The 23,148-nt window shown below is 43.3% G+C and overlaps 1 protein-coding gene across 3 annotated transcripts; it reads left to right on the top strand.

Moving 5' to 3' along the window:
• The first annotated feature begins 19,230 nt into the window (after positions 1–19,230).
• On the top strand, positions 19,231–21,245 carry LOC133891251 (uncharacterized). 3 transcript variants are annotated; one of them, XM_062331960.1, is made up of 2 exons: positions 19,231–19,511; positions 19,620–21,245. In XM_062331960.1, exon 2 carries the CDS (start codon positions 19,642–19,644, stop codon positions 20,977–20,979), a length of 1,338 nt encoding a protein of 445 aa, XP_062187944.1. In that variant the 5' UTR covers positions 19,231–19,511; positions 19,620–19,641; the 3' UTR covers positions 20,980–21,245. The 3 variants fall into 3 exon arrangements, with proteins under 3 accessions (XP_062187944.1, XP_062187943.1, XP_062187942.1); XM_062331959.1 differs by having other exon boundaries at positions 19,233–19,500; positions 19,606–21,245; XM_062331958.1 differs by having other exon boundaries at positions 19,233–19,511; positions 19,606–21,245.
• Positions 21,246–23,148: the final 1,903 nt, after the last annotated feature.

Raw genomic sequence — 23,148 nt, 5'->3', positions numbered from 1 at the left:
GCCTTCTGTTGGTCAAACTGAGCTTCTGGGCCTTCATTCTTCAGCACCAAAACAATCTTTAATTCTCGTGCACGGGCCCGAGTCATTGGCCTAGCTGGTGGCGCCTGGATTGATGGAGATGGCGTGTGGACTTGGGCTGATGGAGATGGCACCTGGGCTGGAGTGGATGGCGTCTGGGCTGATATATAGGTGTCGATGTCCTCATCAATATAAGCCTAACAAAATTGATTTAATAATTTTTGGAGCTATATACAATTTTCCAGTCATTTTACAAGGTTCGACCGATTAAACAATGCAAAAACAACTCTATTTCGCATTTTCTAGAATATCCAAATTAAAAAGGCCCCAAAAACTTTTTGCACCCAGGCCGAGCTAGCCACGGTCGCTGACAGCGGTCCGGGGCGCTTTGACTATGGGTCAAAATTGACCCGCGACCAGAGCACAGTGCCAGCGGCACGGGCGACCTCGTCGGTGACGATCGGCGGTGCGGTGCGGCCAGTGGAGGGCACCAGTGGCACCAGCGTGACACGGGGAACTTGACTGAGGGGCGTGTGGTTGTCAGCAACGACCGGAGGGCGGTTGGTGATGGCGCACGGCTGTAGCCTTGCGGTGACGGCTGGGTTCCACGCGCCGATGGCCAAACGGCGGTGTAATCGACCCGGCCGAGCACTCCTATAGCATCTATGCAGGCTTGTGGATTCAATGGCACGGCTAGTTTCCGACGGGCTCGATGGTGGCCCAGCTGGCAGCATGCGCCGAGGTGGTGGCGACGAGCGGCTCACGCGGGGACCCGCGTCCATGTCGGGCAAAAGGGAAAATGAAGCGCGCCAAAGCAACAAAGGGGTCGCAGGGGAGCTCACCGAGAGGTCGGTTGGGGTGGAAAGGCAGTGGAATGGCGGGTCGATGGTGAGCGGTGGAGGAATACGTCGGCGTTGGGGAAGACAGCGTTTGCATGCTCGATTCGACCGGAAAGGAGAGGAATCCGGCGGGGAGAAGCTCGAGGCACCTTCAGCGGCCTCCCTTGGTGATTCTTGTGGCTCGTGCTCGATGGATTGGCGCTTGAGCGCAGCGGATTTGGCATCGATGCTACACTTTGCTCTGCTTTGACGCTCTGTTCCCTGCGCTTGAGCTAGGCCAGCAGATGGATAAGTGAGGGAGAGAGAGAGAGAGAGAGAGAGAGAGAGAGAGAGAGAGCAGGGAGGGATAAGGGCGACAACCCATGCCTCCGGCCGCCTCGGTGCTATGGCCTGGCTTTCCAGCGACGTGGTCGGCCGTGCAATTCAACAAAGCCGGTGGCGAGAGAGAGAGAGAGAGAGAGAGAGAGAGAGAGAGAGAGAGAGAGGATGATGGGTGGGGATGATGAACAGTGACCACCAAGTAAAAATATCCACTGCACTTCTTCTATTCAAAAGAAAGCCTTCCCATGGTACAAAAATTATGGGACAAATTTTTTGTGAAATTATAATTCATGTACAATCCATTTTAACTTGTTTGACCCAAATAGCTTGAGCCAATTTCCAATTAAAATTCTCCAAAAATGTAAGCTTTCCTAACTTGTGGTAATTTTTATGCCTTTAAAGTAATTCCCAAAAATTTGAAAAAAAAATCACTAATATTCCTCACTTATCATGTACTAATTTCTGAAATTGTTTCTAGCCCTATGTTTCATAGCAATATTGTGAGTTGCTTCACAAAGCACCACTTAACATTAATTTTCACAATTTATGTTTAATTGAAATTGCATGTTAATAATTGCTCAAAACAATTAAACATGATGCTAATGATGCTTAATGACATGCTTAAGCCATTTAGGCTGTCACAAGAAGCCGCAGACCGAGGATGTAGGGGTGAACCTATAGAAAGGAACCGACTGCATGGATTTCTCGGAGCGACGCCTTCAGGAAGGTAACAACAACAATGCTGTCGTCGCCCATCTAGACGGGGTTTTCACCCGGAGAAACATCCAGGGTGGAGGAGACGATAATGTGGCATCCATGGAGGGAATGACGCCCGCGGGCGTCACCGACATTAGTACCAGCAAGCCGGGCAGGGCTTTCGCCCGTGGCTCCCCACCCCGGAAACTTGCACAAAAAGGTGGCGCAGGCCAAGAGACCCTCAACGAGGAAACACCAAGCTTGAAGCAAACACCAAAGCCCCAACCCCACAGTGACTCACCCCTCCCTCACCCCGAAGAAGCCCCTAGGTCATCGCAGTTGGCTCGGCAAAAGAGGAAAGAAAGCCGGCGCCAACCCAGACTGAGGGATGTCGAAAAGGGGAGGAGAAGCAAAGCGGGTGTGGAGCATCAGCGACGCTAAAACCAGGAAGTTGCCCGCTGAGCACCCCTGAACGTTGAGCACACAGCCGACACCGCAAAGAAGAGACCGGATCCACCATAGCCGAGTGGGAGGGTGGCAGCAGGAGCCAATAGATCAACAACGACGCATCCAAAAGGGAGGGGACCCACAACCCCTGGCAGCAGCGGGATCCTGAACAGCAGCACAGGCGACCGACCCAAGAGCAGCACAAGAACGCACTGCCACAGCACCACCATGCCAAGTAGCAGTAGTATGCAGCGCCAAGGTTGCACGGTGGGGGACGAGGCAGCAACACATAGTGTTGAGGAAGCATGGTGGGCACCGAGACAGGACACGGAGCCGACAAGGGAGGAGCTCGAACTGGCGGCACAAGAACCCCCCCCCCCCCCGAGGCAGCCAAGGCACCTGGGCCGCCAAGCGGCCACATGCCCGGAAATGAGCCGAACTCCTCGACCAGCCCCACCACATCCGGTGCCCCCACCATGGGCACGCGGACGCACGTGGGCGGAGTCGAAGGTGCGCGGACGCACGTGGGCAGAGCCGAAGCACGGCCACGGGACAGGAACTGCCGGATCCGACCGGCCACGGGACGGGACCACGGATCTAACCGGCCGTGGGACGAGAACACGGCCATAGGACGAATCCAACCAGCGCCACACCGGAACCCCCACCAAGGACGCGCACATGCACGGGGGCGGAGCCAGAGCGCGCGGCCACGGGGTGGGAACCACTGGATCCGACCTGCCACAGGACGGGAAGCACCGGATCCGACTGGCCCTGGGACGAGAGCGCGGCCACCGGACGGATCCGGTGAGCCCAGAGCCGAATCCGTCAGCGCCACACCGAATCCGCCGCCAACCAACACCACCGACGATGATCCACCGGAGGAAGGGGAGGAAAAGAGGAAGGCGGAGGAGGGGGGGAGGGGCAAGGGGTAAGGCAACGGTGGCCATTTGGCGCCATCGCCGGCTTCCACCACCTACGACACCGTCGACGGATGGCGGAGGCGGCAGCGGCCGTACGCGGGCGGAAGTGGGTGGTTCTTAGCGGTGGCGGTGGTGGCACCCTTGTGCCGCCTCTCGGAAGATGACGGGGGTGGGGGGGAGGAGAAACTTGTTGACGGTAAGCACCAATGGTTATGACTAAAATTATGGTGAATTGCACTTAGCACCGCCATTCCGTCCTGAGTTTCCTCAGTTTTCCTATTCTAAAAATCTCTGTCATATACAGCATATATAGTTACTCACTATTTTCGTGCAATTCAAGAGTATCTATGTTAAAATTGTTTCATAGCTCATTATATATTTTTTTAAGATGCAACAGTAGATAGCGCCTATTGCGTTGTATTTACAAGCAGAGTAAAATAACGTATTAGCCGAAAGGCCATAAAACATTAGCTTATGGTGCAATTCAAAAAAATTCGCAAGGTTGGTTTTTGGGGTGTGAGCTTCAAAATAAACACAGGAGATATCAACAACTTTTGGTTTGTGAAAAAAAAAAACTTCCTAGGCACATCTTGCCGATTCCAAGAACAGTGCTTAACAATTCAAACCTAATAAAAAATCAAGCGCAATCTTCCGATAATGTCATATCAATTTGCTCTAGAACCGACCATGGTCCTGTCGTACAGAATTTCCATGTGCTGGTCAATTTGCTCTAGAACATGAGACTTTTTAGACTTTTTAGATAATGATTTGGATATTTTTGCCGCCCAACTGAAAGGAACCCCAAAAGCATCATGCCATCATGTCTGCAAAACAGGAAGCTCAACTTAATCAGCATGACACAAAAGCATATAGCCAGTTTCAAGATGTTAAAAGGAAAACAAACATGATACCAGATCAACAAGTTCCTTGTTTGTATGTAGCCAAGCCGCAAGTGTGACAAAAACGAAATTTAGGCAGGAGCAGATCCGCACATATGAGATTCTGCCTTGATGACATTACGATTTTACAATGTTTCAATCTGAAGTTTAGATAAAAGGAACCAAGAACAACATCAGTCGCCTTTGAGTGCACACTGCACGCTTCCAGTACAAAGCGGCAGGCTTTGTCATTGTCACTCTACACCCGGTGAATGTCCACCACAAGCATTACCATTATCATTTCTATGAACCAACAACATGAACAGGCTTTGAGCCTTTGATCGGATCTCCTCTGTAATTTGGCAACTGCTCCACCACCACAACTAGGATGCAGAATGGATACGATACAGTTGATGAGGAACAGCAATAATTTCTGGATAAATAATTCAGATACACATGGTTCGCAGGAGAAAGGGTCCGTTGATCACTCATGAAAATACTGAAGGAACAAGGGAGCTTCGCATGACATGATAGCTGTTGCCCTTAATGCAACTCACCAAATCGCTGCTGCCCATAATTTTTCCAACATTTTTAGCTCCCGATTTTCACTTCAATGTTTGTCTATGATATTCTCCACTTTATTAACCATATGAACAGACTAGTGTTTTGAAATTGAACTATCACTCAAGAATTGTCAATTCCAAGTGCATGCCTGAATGGCTGCTGAAACTAAATTCAGGCATGGCAGTAAAATGGTACTAAAACTAAACCACACAGGCACATTTTTCAGGAAAAAGGGACAGATTCAATCTATCAATTTCATGTAGGCATGCCAGGCGTGAAATAGAGCATTTATCCACCTCAATGAACCCTGTGTGCAGAATCTGAACTGAAATCTGAGTGTTTCCAGTTCCAAGTGTGTTCCTGGAAAGGCTGAAAAACTACTGTCCTCTTTCAAGAAATTAAAATTAAACCGAAGCAGTAAGATTTATTTTTAAGTAAACAAGAGCCCAATATATATAAATATATAATGAGTGGACTTGTCAACCATGGATATATCTATTATATTGTTATTCGAGGGTTAAAAGAACCATCATCTTGTTCACTCTCGAGATTATAAAATTATCACGTTAATCGAAAAAAGAAAAGAATCTAGATCACTCATTATTATGAACATCTAACAGTCTAGATTAAATCAAAGAGTTCAAGGTCGTCATATCAAGCAGGCAGCGGGCAAGGCATGACACGTAGGCAAGATAAACTTATTCTGATTTTGGTTGGGCTATCTACACTTGATGCACGATTTTAGCACTGATCAAAACATACACGAATCAAATCAATACATATATACGATTTTGGTACAAGTTTGGAGCATGAGTAATTTTCTCTTCCTTTAACATAATTTTTATTTCTTCTTCTAATTTTATGTGTTTTGTAACTAAATGACACAACATCATATATAAAAAAGTTAAATAGAGTAATTTTTCATTAAATGTTATCGTGACAACATATTGCAGCGAGGTTAGCCATGTTATTAACGTGAATCACTAGCTTTTATATAATATAAAACTAACCAAAATAAGTTTAGCTGCAAACCTGAAACATAGTCTTTAGTCACTACCCGGCCTGATTGAGCTGGATCGTGAAGACAACAGCATCTTTAATGACGAAAATGACTGAGACCCTCCACGAAGCCAACCACATCAGGTTCCGTCAGGACCGGCCACCCTCCCTCCACCACTAGTGTTGCTGTCGTCGCGTTTAGGAATCCGCAGTGGTCGCCTCCTCCGCGTTAGGAAATATCCTCCGCCTTTCTGGCTACTTTCCTTGCCATTTCTAAATAGCCTACTATTCCTCGTCGTCTCAAACTTGAGTTTGATAGGAAAACTCAAGCAGAGCTCGATCCGAATTTAAGATCTAGCTGAACCTATAATTAGACTTAGTTTGGCTTATTAACATCTCGAGTGGAGTTCGAATTAAACCCAGAGTGAGTTAAGTTTGAATAGTTTATAAGTCTCAGTTTTTTTATAATTCTATCTATGAGTCACTTGTGTATATAGTTATGTGACTTTGAGATTGAGCGATTGATTTTTAGGTTGGATCGTAAGGTTAAAAGAAAAAAACTTGACTAAAGTGAATAGGCACCGGTTTTATCTCAATAGAAAGTAATTAGAGTTAGCCAAACTTTTGACAAACTATTCGAGCTCAAGCTCGATAAACTCATGAGATTGTAGCTAGACTTGAGCTTATCTTGTTAGGTTCTCGAGTTGAGCTCAAATCGAGTCTATAACAAGTCGAGTTCAAATAGCTCAAGAGCCTGGAGCTTTTTTTAACAGCTCTATAAATAGGTAGGAACTATGATCGATTAGCTCGTCACCCAATAATGGCGGAAATGGTGGGAGTGGTGGCTTCGGCCGTTGCTCAGGAGGGCGTGAGCGGAGTGTCATCGTACATCTCAAACAAGTTGGAGGAGAAGGCGTCCGCAGGGCACGGCATCGAGAGGCTCGAGATGGCACTCTCTCAGTTGGAGTTTGCTCTTGAGAGGACCGGGAAGCTGCCAATCACATACATCTCGCTGCTTCGTCGGAGGAAGGTGATCGAGCGAGCCTACAACAAGGGCACAAGCTTGCTCAACATGCACCAGCACGGTATCGGACAAGAGGGAACGCGATCCTCCTTCCCCTTCCTTGAACGGATTATTCGGCGTGCAAGAAATTGGTCCAAGGAGGAGTACTTGAGTTGCTCCATTGTCGGAAGGTATGAATTGTACGCAAAATATGCTGACAAGTTTGTGAGAGACGTGGAGTCCGGCTGTCCACTCCGGAACGGCGGCATCTTTCGCTACCCTCTTGAAAGGCATCTTCTTGAAGGGAAAACTCTCATGTATGAAATGGTGAGAGGAAGCCAATCACGCTATATTTCCATATGGCCCGTATGTTCGGAAGGGCGTGGCGTAGAGGTAGAGCTATATTACAGCTACGAGGATCGTAAGATGCAAGCAAAAAATTTCTGTCTAACACTGAAGCTACGAATCTCTCAAGGTACAAACATAGTTGAGACTGCTATTAGGTGCTTGCAGTTACTGGCATCCCAATTCAATTTTGTGACTGAATCCGCGATAGGAGAAATCACTCTCCTATCTAGTTTACAAGACATTTCCCATTCCTATGCTCCTCCGTGGGGTCAGAGTGAAGAAGTATTTGTCAGAGTTACAAAAAGCTGGCGCCCAGATCCAATATGTTGCGCTAACAACTTTGTCTCGTCAGAGTCATCACACGGAGTTCCAGAGCCAGTTATTTTAATCGGTTTCAGTTGCTGGATTTCAGCGCGGGAGTACATGTTGCATAGCTCAACCGATGAGGTAGTGGGCATAAACGCACCACTTCTGTATCTGAATTTTTTCTTCATGCCTCATATCTCGGATCCAGGCCGGCCGGGTATTATGCTTGAATTTGAAGGCAAAGTAGAGCGTATAAATGGTGGTAGCATACAACTTATGGAGGAGATGGCAAGATCAAAGGCAATCGACTGCTTGCTCCGCCAGCCAGGGACAGAGAAGTATCGTGTGATTTGGTACTCTTCACATGGTATGGCATCGATTTATTTGGAGAAACCAGTGGCAGTTAGCTGCGAAGAGAAGGCGTACAAGTGTTTAGGTAGGTCATTGATGCTTAGCCTGAACAAGATGTTTACTTTGCTTCTTTGTTGAGGTCCCAACTCACGAAATGTGCTCGCTCTAGGTGTGGTGTAAATGTAATGGCCCCTAGCTGCTGGTGTCCGGTGTCTCGATCAATGTAATAAGATGGTATTTATGATCGATAATTCGATATGTATCGTGTTTCCCTTGCTCAATGTAATATAATGGGACCAGCAGAAATCCTGCTATTGTACTTTGAGAAATAAAACTATATATTTTGCTATATCTAGATGTGAGCAAATCGTTTTGTATTTTGCTATCCAATACGATGACACAGATACTGTACTTTGGATTGAAAGTAGAGTAAACTCACTCTGTGCCGGCAAGTTGTCTCGAGTTTCCTAACATATACTCCCTCCAAGTCATAAATGTATGACCTATTTTATTTTGAAAAAGTCATCTAAAATAAACTTTAATCATTAATTTCTCTTACAATATATCGTCAAATGCGACAAATTCAATAACATCTTAAAAGTTTTTTGAAATACGAATCTATTGGAATAATTTTTATATACTAAATATGCATACAATTTGACTAATTATTGGCCAAAACTTATAAAATTTGACTTTTTAAAAATAAAATACACCTTACATTTATAGAGGGAGTACCATCTTTATGAAATACTTTGACACAAGCACCATGTTCCCGGCATATTCATTCATCATAGCACAAAATGCTGAGTTGTCACAACAGGGGCGAAACGACATGACTACCAGAAGCAGAAGATGCTATCTACAAAGCAGATGCTTCTGCTAAAACCCTAACACATGACCGGTTGAGGAGTAGGGCGAGGCCGTGGCGGCAGCCAAGGAGGCTCCAAAGCTCCACATGCTTCAAACCTTGTATATTTAAAAGCATAAATAAAACGAAATTTCAAACACTTTGAGTTCTTAAGTGTTTGCGTGAAAGGAATGGAACTAGTACTGGGCAACTTGGTTCATCGACTTGAGTATTTTCCAGTTCCAAGTGTATGCCTGCAAAATGCTTAAACTAGTAAAGGGCAGCCTTGTTCAACTGGCTGTGCCAAGAGTGAATTATACCCTGAATTGGAGAGAATAAAACGTTGAACGGGTGGACACGAGAGAAGGCAAAAGTTTGACTTTTTGATCCGTAGTTCGAATAGACGATACGTGATCATGGATGCGTAGATTTTGTCGAGATGATTCTATTTGACTATCTAAACATCCTGTTTGGAAACCGGATAAGACCGTGACGAGCTTAATAAATTTAGACCGTTGGAAGGGGAAAAAAAACCTAGCGGACTAAGTCGGTCAAAAGACCCACCCAGTCGATTCCACAACCACCACTCTCCACTGCCCTGGTTCATAGCCGCCGTCTGAGCCAATTGAATTTTTGCCACCACCAAAAAAGTTACTTCGCTTATTTATCACTTTGGCCCACAGTCATTGACTCAGATGATCCTGCATTTTATTGATATGCGTGGGAAGAGGAAGCAAGAGAGGAAGGAAGCAAGAGAGGAAGGAAGAAGGAGAAGGAGAAAAGGGGGATTTTCGTTGAATTTCTCGAAGAATCTTCATCGATCTAAGATCTTGCTGCAAGGGTAACCTCTAATTAGTTTTAGATGGTTGTAGTTGATTTTGTGACGGAAGAAATCCTCGCCGGATGTGGGATTTGGTAGTCCGATTTGTGTGCAGCAATCTTATTTTGAAAACTGAGATGAATCAGTACCGAATTTGACCATGATCCTAAAACAAAAGCTGTAGGTCTCATCGATATACTTCTAATGCCACTGATCTTGTTCGATTTGGATAAACAGTTTAGGAGAAAAGGCCAAAACAGTGCTACTGTCTGGCAGATTGTTTACCGCGCAGCAGTAGTTCAATCCCATATTATTCGGATTGTGGGATGTCTCCTTTTGATGGTGCATTGCGTATGTTTATTCCTATGCAATATATTGAATTCATGCTTTTTCATCAACATTGATTATGCCATGTTTACACATGGGAGGGCGATTATGTCGACATTTTTATGGTGCTATTAAAAAAATTGAGCATTCCTATGGATTCATATGCATTTTATATGGAGTTAAAGGTCGGTCACCATCCTCGTGCCATAACTAGTACCGGTACATAGAGTTGCATAAGAGGTTGGTATTGTCCAACATTGAACTCACAAATGGAGTTGCATCATGGCATACATGCATCTTTAATATTGGGAGTATTAAAAATCTTGGAGTATATGGATTTATGATTTTGGGGCATTCTGGAGACTTAATGGCAATGGCTATTCCATAAAGAAGTGTATCTCTATTTGCTCATGTCCTTGGCTATTTTTGTGATATAACCATGGTTGTTAAACTTACTAATTAACTGTATGTGAGATATGTGTATATTCATAGCCGTTGCTTGCCGAGTATATCTCACCCCATTATATCTTTTTCAGGTGTGCTTAGATCGTTTTGGCGAGCATGAAGGGTATGGGACTTAGAAGTTTGCATGCACTACTCCACCACGATGTTGATAACCCAGTGCATGCTTTAAGACTTAGTTTAGCAGTGTGATGCTCCTAGCTTGTGTTAGACTTTTGCTAAAGAGTTTTGATCTTGTTTATGTAAAGAAGGGATGTATGTCATCGTTTGGTGTTAGAGAGTGTTTAATCTCTGCTTATATTATGTTTAAAATTCTATATTTTCCATGACTGTGTTGTTATGCCAGTTTGCTACTTATTACAAAGGAGGCACTACCGAAATTTTGAATTTTGGCTAATTTAGGCTTTAGTTGCAAAAGTATGATTCTAAATGTTTGCTTAACAAATTAAACCCAACAAACTTTAGGTAGGCATAAGGATCATCGTCGATATCTTAGTTAATGTCATTAACGGAAATTTAACTTAATAGTATATCTGAATTATTCTATGAAAACACTTACCATTATGCCATTAGAAATAAAACCGAAACCGAACCGAAAAGATACATTTTTCAGAAAAAGTGACACATTGATCTTAGGCCACAATCAAGGAAAGTTTAGCAAAAAGAGACTAGTTGACCTCGTTTCCCTATACTATTTGACCATGAGGGCCAAACTTTTTTCTTACTTTAACTGTCCAACAGGGAACAAAACACATAAATCATCAGCCCTGAAACTAAATTCAGGCACCCACACTAAAACTAAACCACACATGTTCAATTTTCAAGGAAAAAAGGGGCGTATAAAATCTATCGATTCCAAGTAGGCTTGCCAAGCATGAAATGAGCATTTACTCATAAAAGTAGAAATGTAATTGACTTGACATAGATCTCAGGCAACAATCCCAAATATTTCAGCAAGAAGACAGAATTTATTGATGATGATGACCTACTCCTTCTTACTAGAAGTGCACAATTGAAAACAAAGCACCTAAAGCATGATTACTAACTCTTTTCTTTCTTGAACTACACAACTGAAAACAAAGCCTCTAAAGCATCAATTCTGTCAGAAGCCAACAACATGATTTTAGTATCACTTCACCTAGTGTACTGAAAGTCTGAAACTGAACTATCATTCAATATTCTCAATTCCAGTTGTATGACGGAATAGATTCTAAAATTAAATTCAGACATGAAAGTGAAATGATACTAAAACAAAAGAATCAATCTATCAATTCCATGTATCCTTGCCAAAGCATGAAATGAGCATTTACTTGCAGAAGCAGAAATGTAAACCTGACATACATCGTGGGCTACAAACCCAGATATCTTTGCAAGGAGAGACAAGTAATTGACCATGATGACTTGCTCTTTTCTTACTAGAAGTGCACAACTGAAAACAAAGCACCTAAAGCATGATTACTACTACTTTTCTTGCTTGAACTGCCTAACTGTAAAGAAAGATCCTAATGCATCAGCTCTGCCAGAAATCAGCAGAACCAAGGTTCATGCTAATGGAAGAATCCCGGAGTCCTCATGGTTGTAGAGATGAGCCTGAAGCATTATCTGAAAAAAGATACAATTGATAAACTTATTACTATGCCACAGCTCAAGATCCAGCCTATGAGGTATGTTTCAAACTGCTTGGTTGGCTTCGGTTGCAACATGTGCTTCGGACTGGCCATAAAGGAGATACCAGAAAGATGGAGGAACAAGTTACTAGTTATATCAAGCCAATTTCAAGAATAAACATTCTCAAATTGAACCAACACAAATCAGGTAGGGAGTGAGTCAATGCATATGAGATTGCGATCTCCCAATTTCATAAACTTGATGTTCATGCACACAGAAACCAGCATCCACGTATTTATGTGACAAAGTAAATTTGCTGCAATTTGACTAAATACGCGAAAATCACAACTGAGCAAGAACATGGAATCTTTTAAGGGCTACGATCACAAATGATTGGTGACAATGGCGCCTTACTATTTTTCCTAATTGAGTGAATGATTGGTGACAATCACAAATTTCCTGTTTTATTACGCACTTCTCCTTCACAAACGAGAAGAACCATTAGTGACAATGACGCCTTACTATTTTTCCTAATCGAGTGCACAACAGAAAACAAAATACTTCAAAGCAGAAGTTGAAAACGCCTGCAGGCTACAGACTCAAGTTGATGGATTACTCTGTCCTCGCTGAGGATGGTAATATGACGCTAGCACAATTTGAAAAGTTACCATGCAGAAATTTTTGTAGCCCAGTAATTGTAGCATTTTTAGGAAAGTAGGTCAGTGCCTACAATGCAATATTCATGGTGAGAGAAAAACAATATACATGCTAAATGCCATTAAAAATTAGCAAATGATTTTTCACTGTGACTCGCAAGCTTTACTTAACAAGTTGAACCTAAAAAATTAGGCAAGCATAACTCAACGTGCAATGTCATGTATCCATTCTTCTGAATCACAGGAATCATCATTGATATTTTCTTGATATCACTATTCGAAACTTTGCTTACTGTATGACCTGATATTCTCTCAAACTGTATGCCATTTTGCCCAGAAAGGCTGAAACTGACTAAAATATTTTCAGGTCCAGGCATAGACCAGAAAAGGTTGACACTAGGACTCAGACAACCTTGCAAAAGGAATTCTAATATGTTTCAGTTCAAAATGTATCCTGAAAAGTCTTAATAGTACTGGAACAACCTTGTTCAAGGAATGAAACTGAAACTGGCACACACAGAATGATTTTTCAAGAGAAAAAGTAAACCTTAAGTTCCAAAGTGGCCTTGTCAAGCATGATTAAAATGTTAACTAGGATAGCTCAAATGTAAACATGAACATAGCTCTTAGAGTCACGGTCACAAAAAATTGGACGAGAAGAACCATAATTGACCATGATGCCTTATTATTATTTAGTTAAAGCACCCAGTAAAAATAAACCACCTCAAAGCATCAGCTAGGCAAGAGGTCCACACCAGAACAATTTTGAGTCATAAGAAAGGTACAAGTGATATGGATTTCTTTATCCGTAGAAATGCGCAGCACGAGCACTGAACTAGTTATCTTTGTCAGGCAAAAGAGGATCCAAGGATCACTCTCACAATCTTTTCAAACTACTGTAAGAACAAGAGCACATCATACCTCTCAACATTGATGCACCTTAGGATATTGCTGTTGCACGTAATTTTTCCAGAAGTTTTAGCTCGTAATTTCATTTACACGTTTGTTTTGGATATTTAACATTTTGTTAGCTATATGAACAACCTAGTGCACTGAAACTGTATCACTCAAATATTTTCAGTTCCAAGTGTAGATACTGAAACTACTTTCATGCATGGAAATAAATGATACTAAAACTGAATCATCCAGGTTCATTTTTCAGGGGAAAAAGGTGTATTTAATCAATCAGTTCAAAGTGGGATTGCAAAACATGAAATGAACATTTACTCAATCATATAATGTCAATTGGAAGTGTATTGAAACTAAACTATTACTCATATACTGAATCTGAACAACCTAGTGGCTAGTGTACTGAAACTGAACTATCACTCATATACTGTCAATTCTAAGCATATGCCTGGATAGACACAGGAACCAAATTCAGGGATGGAAGTGAAATGATACTAATAAACCACACAGGTTGGGTTTTCAGGAAAATGGGACAGATTCAATTTCAAGTAGGCATGCCAAGCATGAAATGAGCATTACTCAAGAAAGTAGGAATGTGAACCCGACGGGAGGGTCTGGCATGTGGGACCGAGGAAGTTGCGAGAACTTAGCAACTTTGCTTTTGCTTGAGATTTTGGAAGGTGTTCTTCTGATGCTTTTGCCACTTGTCAGCTTTATTCTTTTTTTTCCATTCCGAGCATCACAGGTTTTTTTAAGTACAAGTCGGACGCAACACATATACTCACGCATATACATCACCATCACACTCATGTTCACACACATCTACGTGGGTGCGTCCTATCACACATCTAAATTAGATTGGAGACATAACCTCGCGTAGCGCGGGCACGTGCTTTGACCACTGAATACACCCACGCGTGTATGTATTATTCATTCTCGACATTTTAATCCTAGAAAAATGTGAGTACCCATGCAGAATCTAGGATTTGAACTTGGGTGGACAAGTTCCACTACAAGGAGCCTACTCAACTGAGCTATACTAGGAAATGATGGGAGAAGGGTATAGGGAGGTTTAACTTGGTGTGGGTGAACTTTCTAGCGGATTGGAATCCTCTGGGGAAGCTTTTATCTCCATATATGGCTTCCGGAAGGTGACGAAGCTCGCGAAGGGAGAAAAGGCCGAGAAAGTGAATCCGGCGGGGAGAAGAGGAGGAAGACTTGGGGAAGCCCTCCGAGAAGCTCGTGGGGGTTCCCACCTCTGATATCCGGCCTTCGATCGCAACGAACGGATCAATCCCTCTCTATAGGGTTTGATGGAGTTTGTGTGTGTGAGAGAGAGCTAATGAGAGTGAGAGGGAGAGAGAGGCCGGCTGAGGCCTTAAGTGGTGCCCCTGCTGTGTTCTGCCGGTTAGACCACAGGACACACGTGGCAAGCTCACATGGCTGGACACCTAGCAGTCAGACCGCGGGTATCCCTGGTCAGACCGCGAGGAGGGTTTTTGTGCTGGAATTTTTTAAGTGTTCCCTCTCCATCCTCTTTCTATTCTCTTCCTTCTCCAAAGTGTTTAGGGAGTCTCCAAGGTACTCTAAACTATTTCTAAGGTATTTGGAACATGTTTAACTAGTTTTTGATAGATGAATACGCATAAACACATGCGATAAGGATTACGCATGCTTAATTACATAATTAGCATTTTAGGGATGTGGCAGTGTCTAAGCATTCCTCCTTCCTTGCGCCCTTCGGCGTGCCATCACATCAACTCGGCATTCGTTTTGTTGGCAAATAATCGCTTCAAACGAGAGAATATAGGGAAATACCAAATCATATTAGCAGGAGGTTTTTATCATTACTCTTCTCCCCCACGCCATCGCTATCGATATAATAAACGTTGCGCTTGTACCATGATGCATCACAAACGTGACATCGCTTCCAAGTCTGCATCCCTATCGTGATACAAGATGCAGTCGTTTCGATATACATGTATTTTTTCTACTTTCAACACCAACGGGCAAACAATCTTCTTGGCGTGGCATATGTTTTTAGGTAACTCGTTGCCCTCTGGAAGCAAGTCTCTCAAGAATCGTAACAAGTCGTTGAAACCCTTACCAGACTAATCATTGCTAGACTTCATTTGCAACAATGTCAGGACAATATGCAGCTTATTGTGCTCTTTCTTACAGCCATGGAACTTTTTATGTTGCCTATCACTGGTGAAGTCTCCCTCTGCATTGCGCAACATTTCGTCTAGGTCGTCATCATCGTTGCCAACAAATTGGACACTGATATATCGATGTATTCGTTAGCCGTTATATCGTTGCCTCCATCTTCTTCTACTATGGGTTGCTCTTCATGCACAGCCTCCTCATGTTCAACATGCTCGATCCAGTGGATATAGTCAGCTTGAAACCCTTGCAAAATAAGTGTGCACGGATCTGCTCTATGCTTGCAATCAACGCAAGGACAACATATATAGTGATCATCATACTTGTTTTTTGTTTTCCTGTACGCCGTGGTAACCCTAAAAAAGCCTTGACGCCATGAAAGAACTCTGGGCCGTGACGATCAGCCTTGTATATCCATGTCTGGTCTATTTGCAAATTTATGATTATCATTACATTTTAGCAATCATTAAAAAAACTATTGAACTGATAACCATGCAATATTTCAAAATGCACATCTAATTTATTGAATTACCTCGTATTTTGATTGCTCCATGTTGGAGGGCTCATCACATTCTGGCACTTGGTTCGTGTCGGAGGACCCACCTTCTAAATACTATCGCATTCACTTGCGACTAGCGGGTGGATATAGTACAATATTCAAATTCAATATATTGATCTATTTAGATGTAAATATAATCTTTTTTCTAATTCACTACTAGAAAATTGGAGCTAGGTTTTAATCTATGTAGAGGTGATTTTAATCTTTTTTTCTTAAATCACTACTTGAAAATTGAAGATCTAGGTCACCATGGCATAATCACGTACTTTCAAATCTAGGGCAATCCAACAAATAAATCTAACAACATATTTCATATAGATCGTCTCTATGTGCCCTACAATGAGAAAATTTTAATTTGTACTCAATAATTCTGAATTGGAGCTCTAGCTCCTCCCAAAATTCATCACCATGGAGTAGCAACATATTTTCAGATATGTACCAATCTAGCAAGTAAATCTAAGTAAAAATGAAATATAAGTTATCTTACTAACCTTGGACCACCTTAGGCACATAGATTCCTCCAAATTTTAAAGTTTCCAAACGTAAGATTGAGCACAAATAGCGGGAGCGGAGTAGAACAAAGCTACTATCTGTTCTGTTCGAGCTTGAGAGAGAAGAAGACGTCTCTTTTATACTGTACATTTATTAGTGACAGCCCGTAACACGAACTGGCATTGATAAAAAGTATCAGTGTGGAATCATGTTTACTAGTTGGAACTAAAGTATCAGTGCCGGTTTATTCCAAGAACCGGCACTGATACTAAGTATCAGTGTCGGTTCAATCCCGCTCAATCATTATCTAGCGCGGGATGTTACGAATCGGTACTGATACTTTATCGGTGTTGATTGTAACCTAGTCGATATTGATAACCTGACGTGAATGAACAGTTCTATTATAATGGCATACACTTTGAAAGAATGCTGAAACCATGAATTCTTCTTCGATTGATCGGTATGGGCCACCAGGTAGCTGTTTTCCCGATCCGTGTCATCATCGATGCGGAAAGCAGCGCTGTAAATATAATTCCTAGGTATTTCCTATACACCGGTGGCGTGTACACACAGCTCAAATACTCGTCAAAATGTTGCAACGTCACAGTAGCGTTATATGCCTGTTTAAATTACATCGACAAGACGACGAAGATATCAGCATATCGATAGGTTCATAAATATTAAAAGACATGCTTTACATCTCATCCTTTATAGATATCAGTTACTGCATCAATTGAGATTACCACGTGGAAAATATCTGCTCCCCTAAGCTCACTCCTAATTCTAGTTTTTTAGATATTAATTAAATATTCATATAAGCAGAAAGGTGATGTGGCAAACAATTTAGAGCGGAGAGAGAAGGAGCTTGTTTCTTACTAAAGAAACTAGCTTTTTGAGCAATCCTAGATAATTGTGAGATAATAAATTATTTTGAGAAACCTAAAAAAAAAAAAACACACATGTATATATTAAACTTGTTTTTTAATATTAAGTTTTTACTCTCCATCTCCCTTAGATATCACCAAACAAAGCATTGAAAGTGACCTAATGCTCCGCCCTCAATAGTGAGGCTATTCCCATTTCTTTATATCATATCACGGTTTCCAAAGCTATCATGTCACATAAAACCATGGAAGATACAAGTCCTCCGATGCATAGTCTCGTAGTCGGTTATTTCTTAGACCCCAAGTTAATTAATTATTTCATGTATTTGTGACTGTAAATTACGGGACTATTGTATAGTCTAGTTTCCAATGACTTGGATTTTGTGCTCACGTTGTATCTTGTATATGAGCGTCTCCAATAATCTATGTCATCTAGAGATAAGTTATGCCATATCGGATTTTTCCTACCTGGGTGATATAATGAATGAAGAAAGAGAAAAGCTAGCTACTAATCAAGAGTCAGTTTATAGCAAATTCAATGGCACAAGCAGATTTAATTCACTCTATGACATGTGGACCAATTAAATGTGAAGAGCATATTATAGCTCGTCCATTGTAGGAGTTGTCTCTCATATTATCTACAAGTGACATGCACGATACTTATAGCTAGTAGTTGACTCTCCTATTGGACACAGTCTATGTTAGCTAGCTATAAGGGAAGACACATCAGGTTTTTGCCTACGTGGACAAGAGAATGAACGAAGAGAGATAAAAGCTAGCTAGTAATTAGTAGTTAGTCTATAGCACTCTTCAAGATGTATGCAGAATTTAATTTCCCCTATTACATGTGGATCCTTATTAAATTTGGAGAGCATCCTATAGCTAATACATTGGATGAGCTATCTATTGTGTTACCTATAGATGACATAGATAAGTTTTATAGCTAGCGGATGATTATACCATTGGAGACGCCCTAAGATACCACTCTTTCTTTTTTCCTATTAATTATATGCCTAGTTACCAAATAGTTATGTATGGCAACGTATTTAATGTCTATAATACTCTTATTGGTAGTAGCCTCAAAACATCCTAAGATCATCTCCAAGAGATTCCCGTCAAGGATCAAATTCTCTTCACGAAGGGATTTTCGTTGCGAACGGCGCTCCAACAGTTTCCGTCAGGAACCAAATTCCCTTCATGGTTCCGTCATGAAAGTATTTCTAAGGTTATTTCCTTTAGTACGAGATTCTCTCTCCTTTCCATTAACGAATCCTTTCGAAGTGAAGCTGTTAGAGATGAGAGAAAATAAAAAGAAATAGGAACAAAAACAGGAAGTAGAATTGAGAAGAAAACTAAATGAAAAAAATATAGTTGGAGATGGTCCAATTAGCAGGTAAGAGCAGCCCCTGACCTGGATGTGAACGTTTCGTAGTAGTAATGGTGAGCCCATGGAAAGGACAAGACAAAGATTCGAAAACGTAACAAGACAAGGATTCCAAGACGTTTGGGCCGGGGGCGACCTTACTGCTTCCAAGTAGTAGCATGCAGAGAATACGAGCTACAGCTCCGTGTGACACTTACACCCTCCGAGAATTGTACTACGAAGAAGATTCGAAAACGTAACAAGACAAAGATTCCAAGACATTTGGGTCGGGGGCGACCTTTCTGCTTCCAGTAGTCGCATGCAGAGAATACAAGCTACAGCTCCGTGTGACACTGACACCCTCCGAGACTTGTACTACGAAGAGGAACCATGGCTCTGCCTTTGCTCGAGCTTTTCCGCTCATCTACAGTTACTGCACAGAGACTGATACTGGACTCGAGCCTACGTATCGGTCTCTATGTATTATTGCAGAGGATCTTGATCCGTAGCTCGGTTCACACACGCATAGGGCTGCCTCCAAATGCCCTCCTATTTATATATCTATAAGATTTAGTGTGCCTACAAAGCCACACACCTTTGTTCTCTGATATTTTCTTGATCATTCCCAAAACACATCGTTAAGTAGCTAGGCCGTGTAGTGATCAGCACTGGTAGTGGTTGGTGCTGCACAAGGCTACAACAATCTAGAGGAGAACTAAGGTAATAACAAGGTAATAACAACTACACATGGGTTCTATCAATAACCTAATATAAGCACCTCGTATTTGTCTTGTGTGCATCAAATTGAAGTCCTGTACTTGCTAGTTTTGTCCTCTCAGCAGGTCGATTTACGTCCTCCCCATGGCGGCGGAAATGGTGGGAATGTTGGGTTCAGCCTTAGCTCAGGAGGGCGTGAACGGAGTGTCATCGTACATAGCAAGCAAGCTTGAGGATAACGCGTCCAGAGCACACATCATGGCGAGGCTCGAGATGGCACTGTCGCAGTTGGAGTTTGCTCTCGAGAGGACCGGGAAGCTGCCAATCACATACATCTCGCTGCTTCGTCGCATGAAGATGTTCAAGAGTGCGTACATCGAGGGCACAGACCTGCTCAACAAGCACAAGCTGCTAGTTGTACAAGACAGGCAGCAAGAAGCGGGACAAGCGGTAACGCGCTACCCCTTCCTTGAACGGATTTGTCGTGCTAAAAATCTGCCCATCTCATCTCTCCTTGGCTTGAACAAGGATTACTTGAGTGCTTCTGTTGTCCAAATATTTGAATGGTACGCAACTTGTGCTGACAAGTTTGTAACCGACGTGGAGTCCGGCTGCCCACTCCGCCGCGACACCTTTCGCTACCCCCTTGTCCGGCGACTTCTTGAAGGGAAAACTCTCCAGTATGAAACGGTGAATGCAAGGCAACTGCACAGTTTTTTCATATGGCCTGTGCGTCTAGAAGAGCGTGGCGTAGAGGCACGGCTGGTATATGAATATTTGGAGAGGGACAGTCCAGAAAAACGATTTCGTCTACGTTTGATGCTACGAATCTCGGAAGACACCGACATAGTAGGGGTTGCGATCAAATGCCTGCGGTCATTGACCTCTCAGTTCAAGCTTGTGACTGAATCCGCAGTAGGAGTGCTCACTCTACTGCCTCAGTTGCAAGACATTTCCGACTCCTATGCTCCTCCATTAGATTGGAGTGAAGAATCATACGCTGACCGTACAAAGTTATGGCGCCCAGATCCACTATGTTGCGCTGGCAACGCTGTTCCGTCACATGGAGTTCCAGAGCCAGTTATTGCTATCGGTTTTTGTTGCTATATTTCAGCGCCAGACTACATCTTGCATAGCTCAACTGATTCAGTGGGCACAAACGCACCACCTCTGTATCTGGTGGCTGGCTTCGTGCCTCATCATATCTGTGCAGCTCCGGGGATCGTACTTAGCTACGGAGGCAAAGAAGAACGTGTAGGTGGTAGCATACAACAAATGGGGGAGATGTTAAGATCAAAGGCGATCGATTGTGTCGTTCGTCAGCCAGAGCCGACGGTCTACGATTTGTCTCGGCACTCTCCGCATGGTTTTGCACGCATTACTTTGCGCAAGGCAGGCGACGAGCTAGCATGGCCGAAACCAACGGCAGCTCCAGCACGCGGCCGGAGCGCTGCCAAGAGAAAGCGATACAAGTTTGTTTAGATACAAGGTCGTTTGTGCAGGTACAAGGCCCTCTCATCCGATATATGCGACTATTTATAATTTGTCACCAACCAGTGTATTGGATATGGGGTTGTGTTCTTCCCCTGGCAAGGTTGCTGCTACATGTGAATTAGCCAGTGTGGTGTCCGTCCGGTGTTTGCGTCATTAAGATGGCATTTATCTGTATGGTGTTTCTCTGGCTGTGTTCAATGGAACCAGCAGAGAGCTGCAATTATTTGAGAAATAAAATTATTTTTCTGTGTTTAGATGTGAATATATCGTGTTGTATTTTGCTACTAAATACAACATGGATACTTAGATTGAAGGGAGAATTGCAAACTTGCCACTAACCCAAACTCCAACTGCAAAGTTGCCATTATAAAAATCCCAGCTGCAAATATGCCATTGGAACCACACTGTCCCTTCCATTTGCCACTACTTACTAGTAACCATGCACGTGTGACACACGCGCAATTGTTTACACACGTAGATATACTCTACATCTAGTACTCTCGCAACAAGTTTTGTTCTGTCTCAGTGATGTTTGATCCGAAAATAGTTGCCTTGTTATCTCCTTCCAAAATGAATTACATGTCATTGTGATAAAGTAATCAGACTTCCTAAACCGAGTCATTGAAACCATTGCGTCAAAGAATCGTGCTTGCACTTCTCGATCTCCTCCGGGGAAGGTCTGTGGGAGCATGATTCTTAGACCAACCTCGAAAGTACGCGCTTCGCCAGCAACAATTGTTATCCATTCCCACTACTAAACCTCATCCAAATGAAATGTTCTAGTTTTTTTTCTCATGGTTGAGAAAAGAAAAGAAAAGCAAGCAGAGAGCTAATAAGATGGATGATGAAATACAAACTAATTGATACATTAATTGATACACATGAGAACGGGGGAATGATCTGTCATGATCATGGCAGGGCCCATCCATTGGTTTGTGCTGCAAAAATGCAAAAATCCATTTCTAACCCTTACATTCATGTTCATAAAAAAATGTTCAAAAATCCCGAGGGAAGGCGCCATGTGGCATCACGCTGTCCTAGCCTCGGGACTCGGGAACCCCCGGATCCCATATCACCGACAGCAACCCCCGGGCCCATCGACAGGCGATGGACCAGAGACTGAGGGTGGGGCCCTTATTTCTTCGAGGCTGATCACAACATTGGTGCCACGTGGCTTTCTGTCGCCCGGTACCAAAATCTTTGCGGGCCTTGCAATTTTTAGGCCCAAGCTTTTGGTATAACTCAAGGAGGAGCCGAAAGGGCGTGCGCCGTTTCGACTTTCGAGGAAGGCGATGATGAGGCGGGAGATGCCCAAGCTTCTGCCCGGACCGAAGAAAACGTGCCTCGCTTATTGCTCCAAGGAATAAGGCATTTGAACTCCCAGCGATAAGAAAGGGGGGAGGCAATGGTTATGCGGTTATCCAGCGATTGGCCGGTGGGCCCCCCTGTAGCTGCTAAAGTTAGGACGTAATGACCGACGGGACCGATCGAAGGGCGCATTTTCAACCCCTGTAACATCAAACTATAGACCCATAATGGTTACTTTCCATTTATGGCTTACAGAAACTTATGCCCCCGATCTGGGCATGCCGAGCCTCCCCCGATAGGATAAAAGGGGGGGAGCACTTCGTAGAAGGAAAGGGCTGAGTAGAACTAAGGGATGGAAATGACTGGAGAGATAGGCGGGTCGAAGGGAGCAAGGTCCAGCAAGTGGAGGCTAAGTTAAAAGTTCAAGAAGCTCAGAGAGACCGTCACTTGAAGACCGAAGCTCAAGACTTGATAGATAGACCAAAAAACTTTGTAACACAGAGATTCAGAGAAAGGCATTCCAAGAGCATTAATAGCACATCAGACACACAGCAGACACACAGGAGTAGGGTATTACGCCTCCGTGCGGCCCGAACCTGTCTAAATCTCTTGTGCATTTACTCCTACTAGCCGAAGATCATCCGTCCCGCCTAGATCTCATACATTCGCATTAACCCCACGTACGAGGTAGATTTAGAATCAGCCCCTCGGTCGAATCTCAAAGGGGGTCCCTCAGGATCCCCGCTTGCGGTGTTCATCCACCGACAGCTAACGCGCCAGGTAGGGGGGTTGCATCCCTGAATCCACCTTGTTTTCTCGACAAAAAATGGCGGGTGGACATCGTCTTCA

This window comes from Phragmites australis, chromosome 14 (assembly GCF_958298935.1).
Source record: "Phragmites australis chromosome 14, lpPhrAust1.1, whole genome shotgun sequence".
NCBI lineage: Eukaryota > Viridiplantae > Streptophyta > Magnoliopsida > Poales > Poaceae > Phragmites > Phragmites australis.
This window is presented reverse-complemented; position numbering and strand designations above follow the sequence as displayed.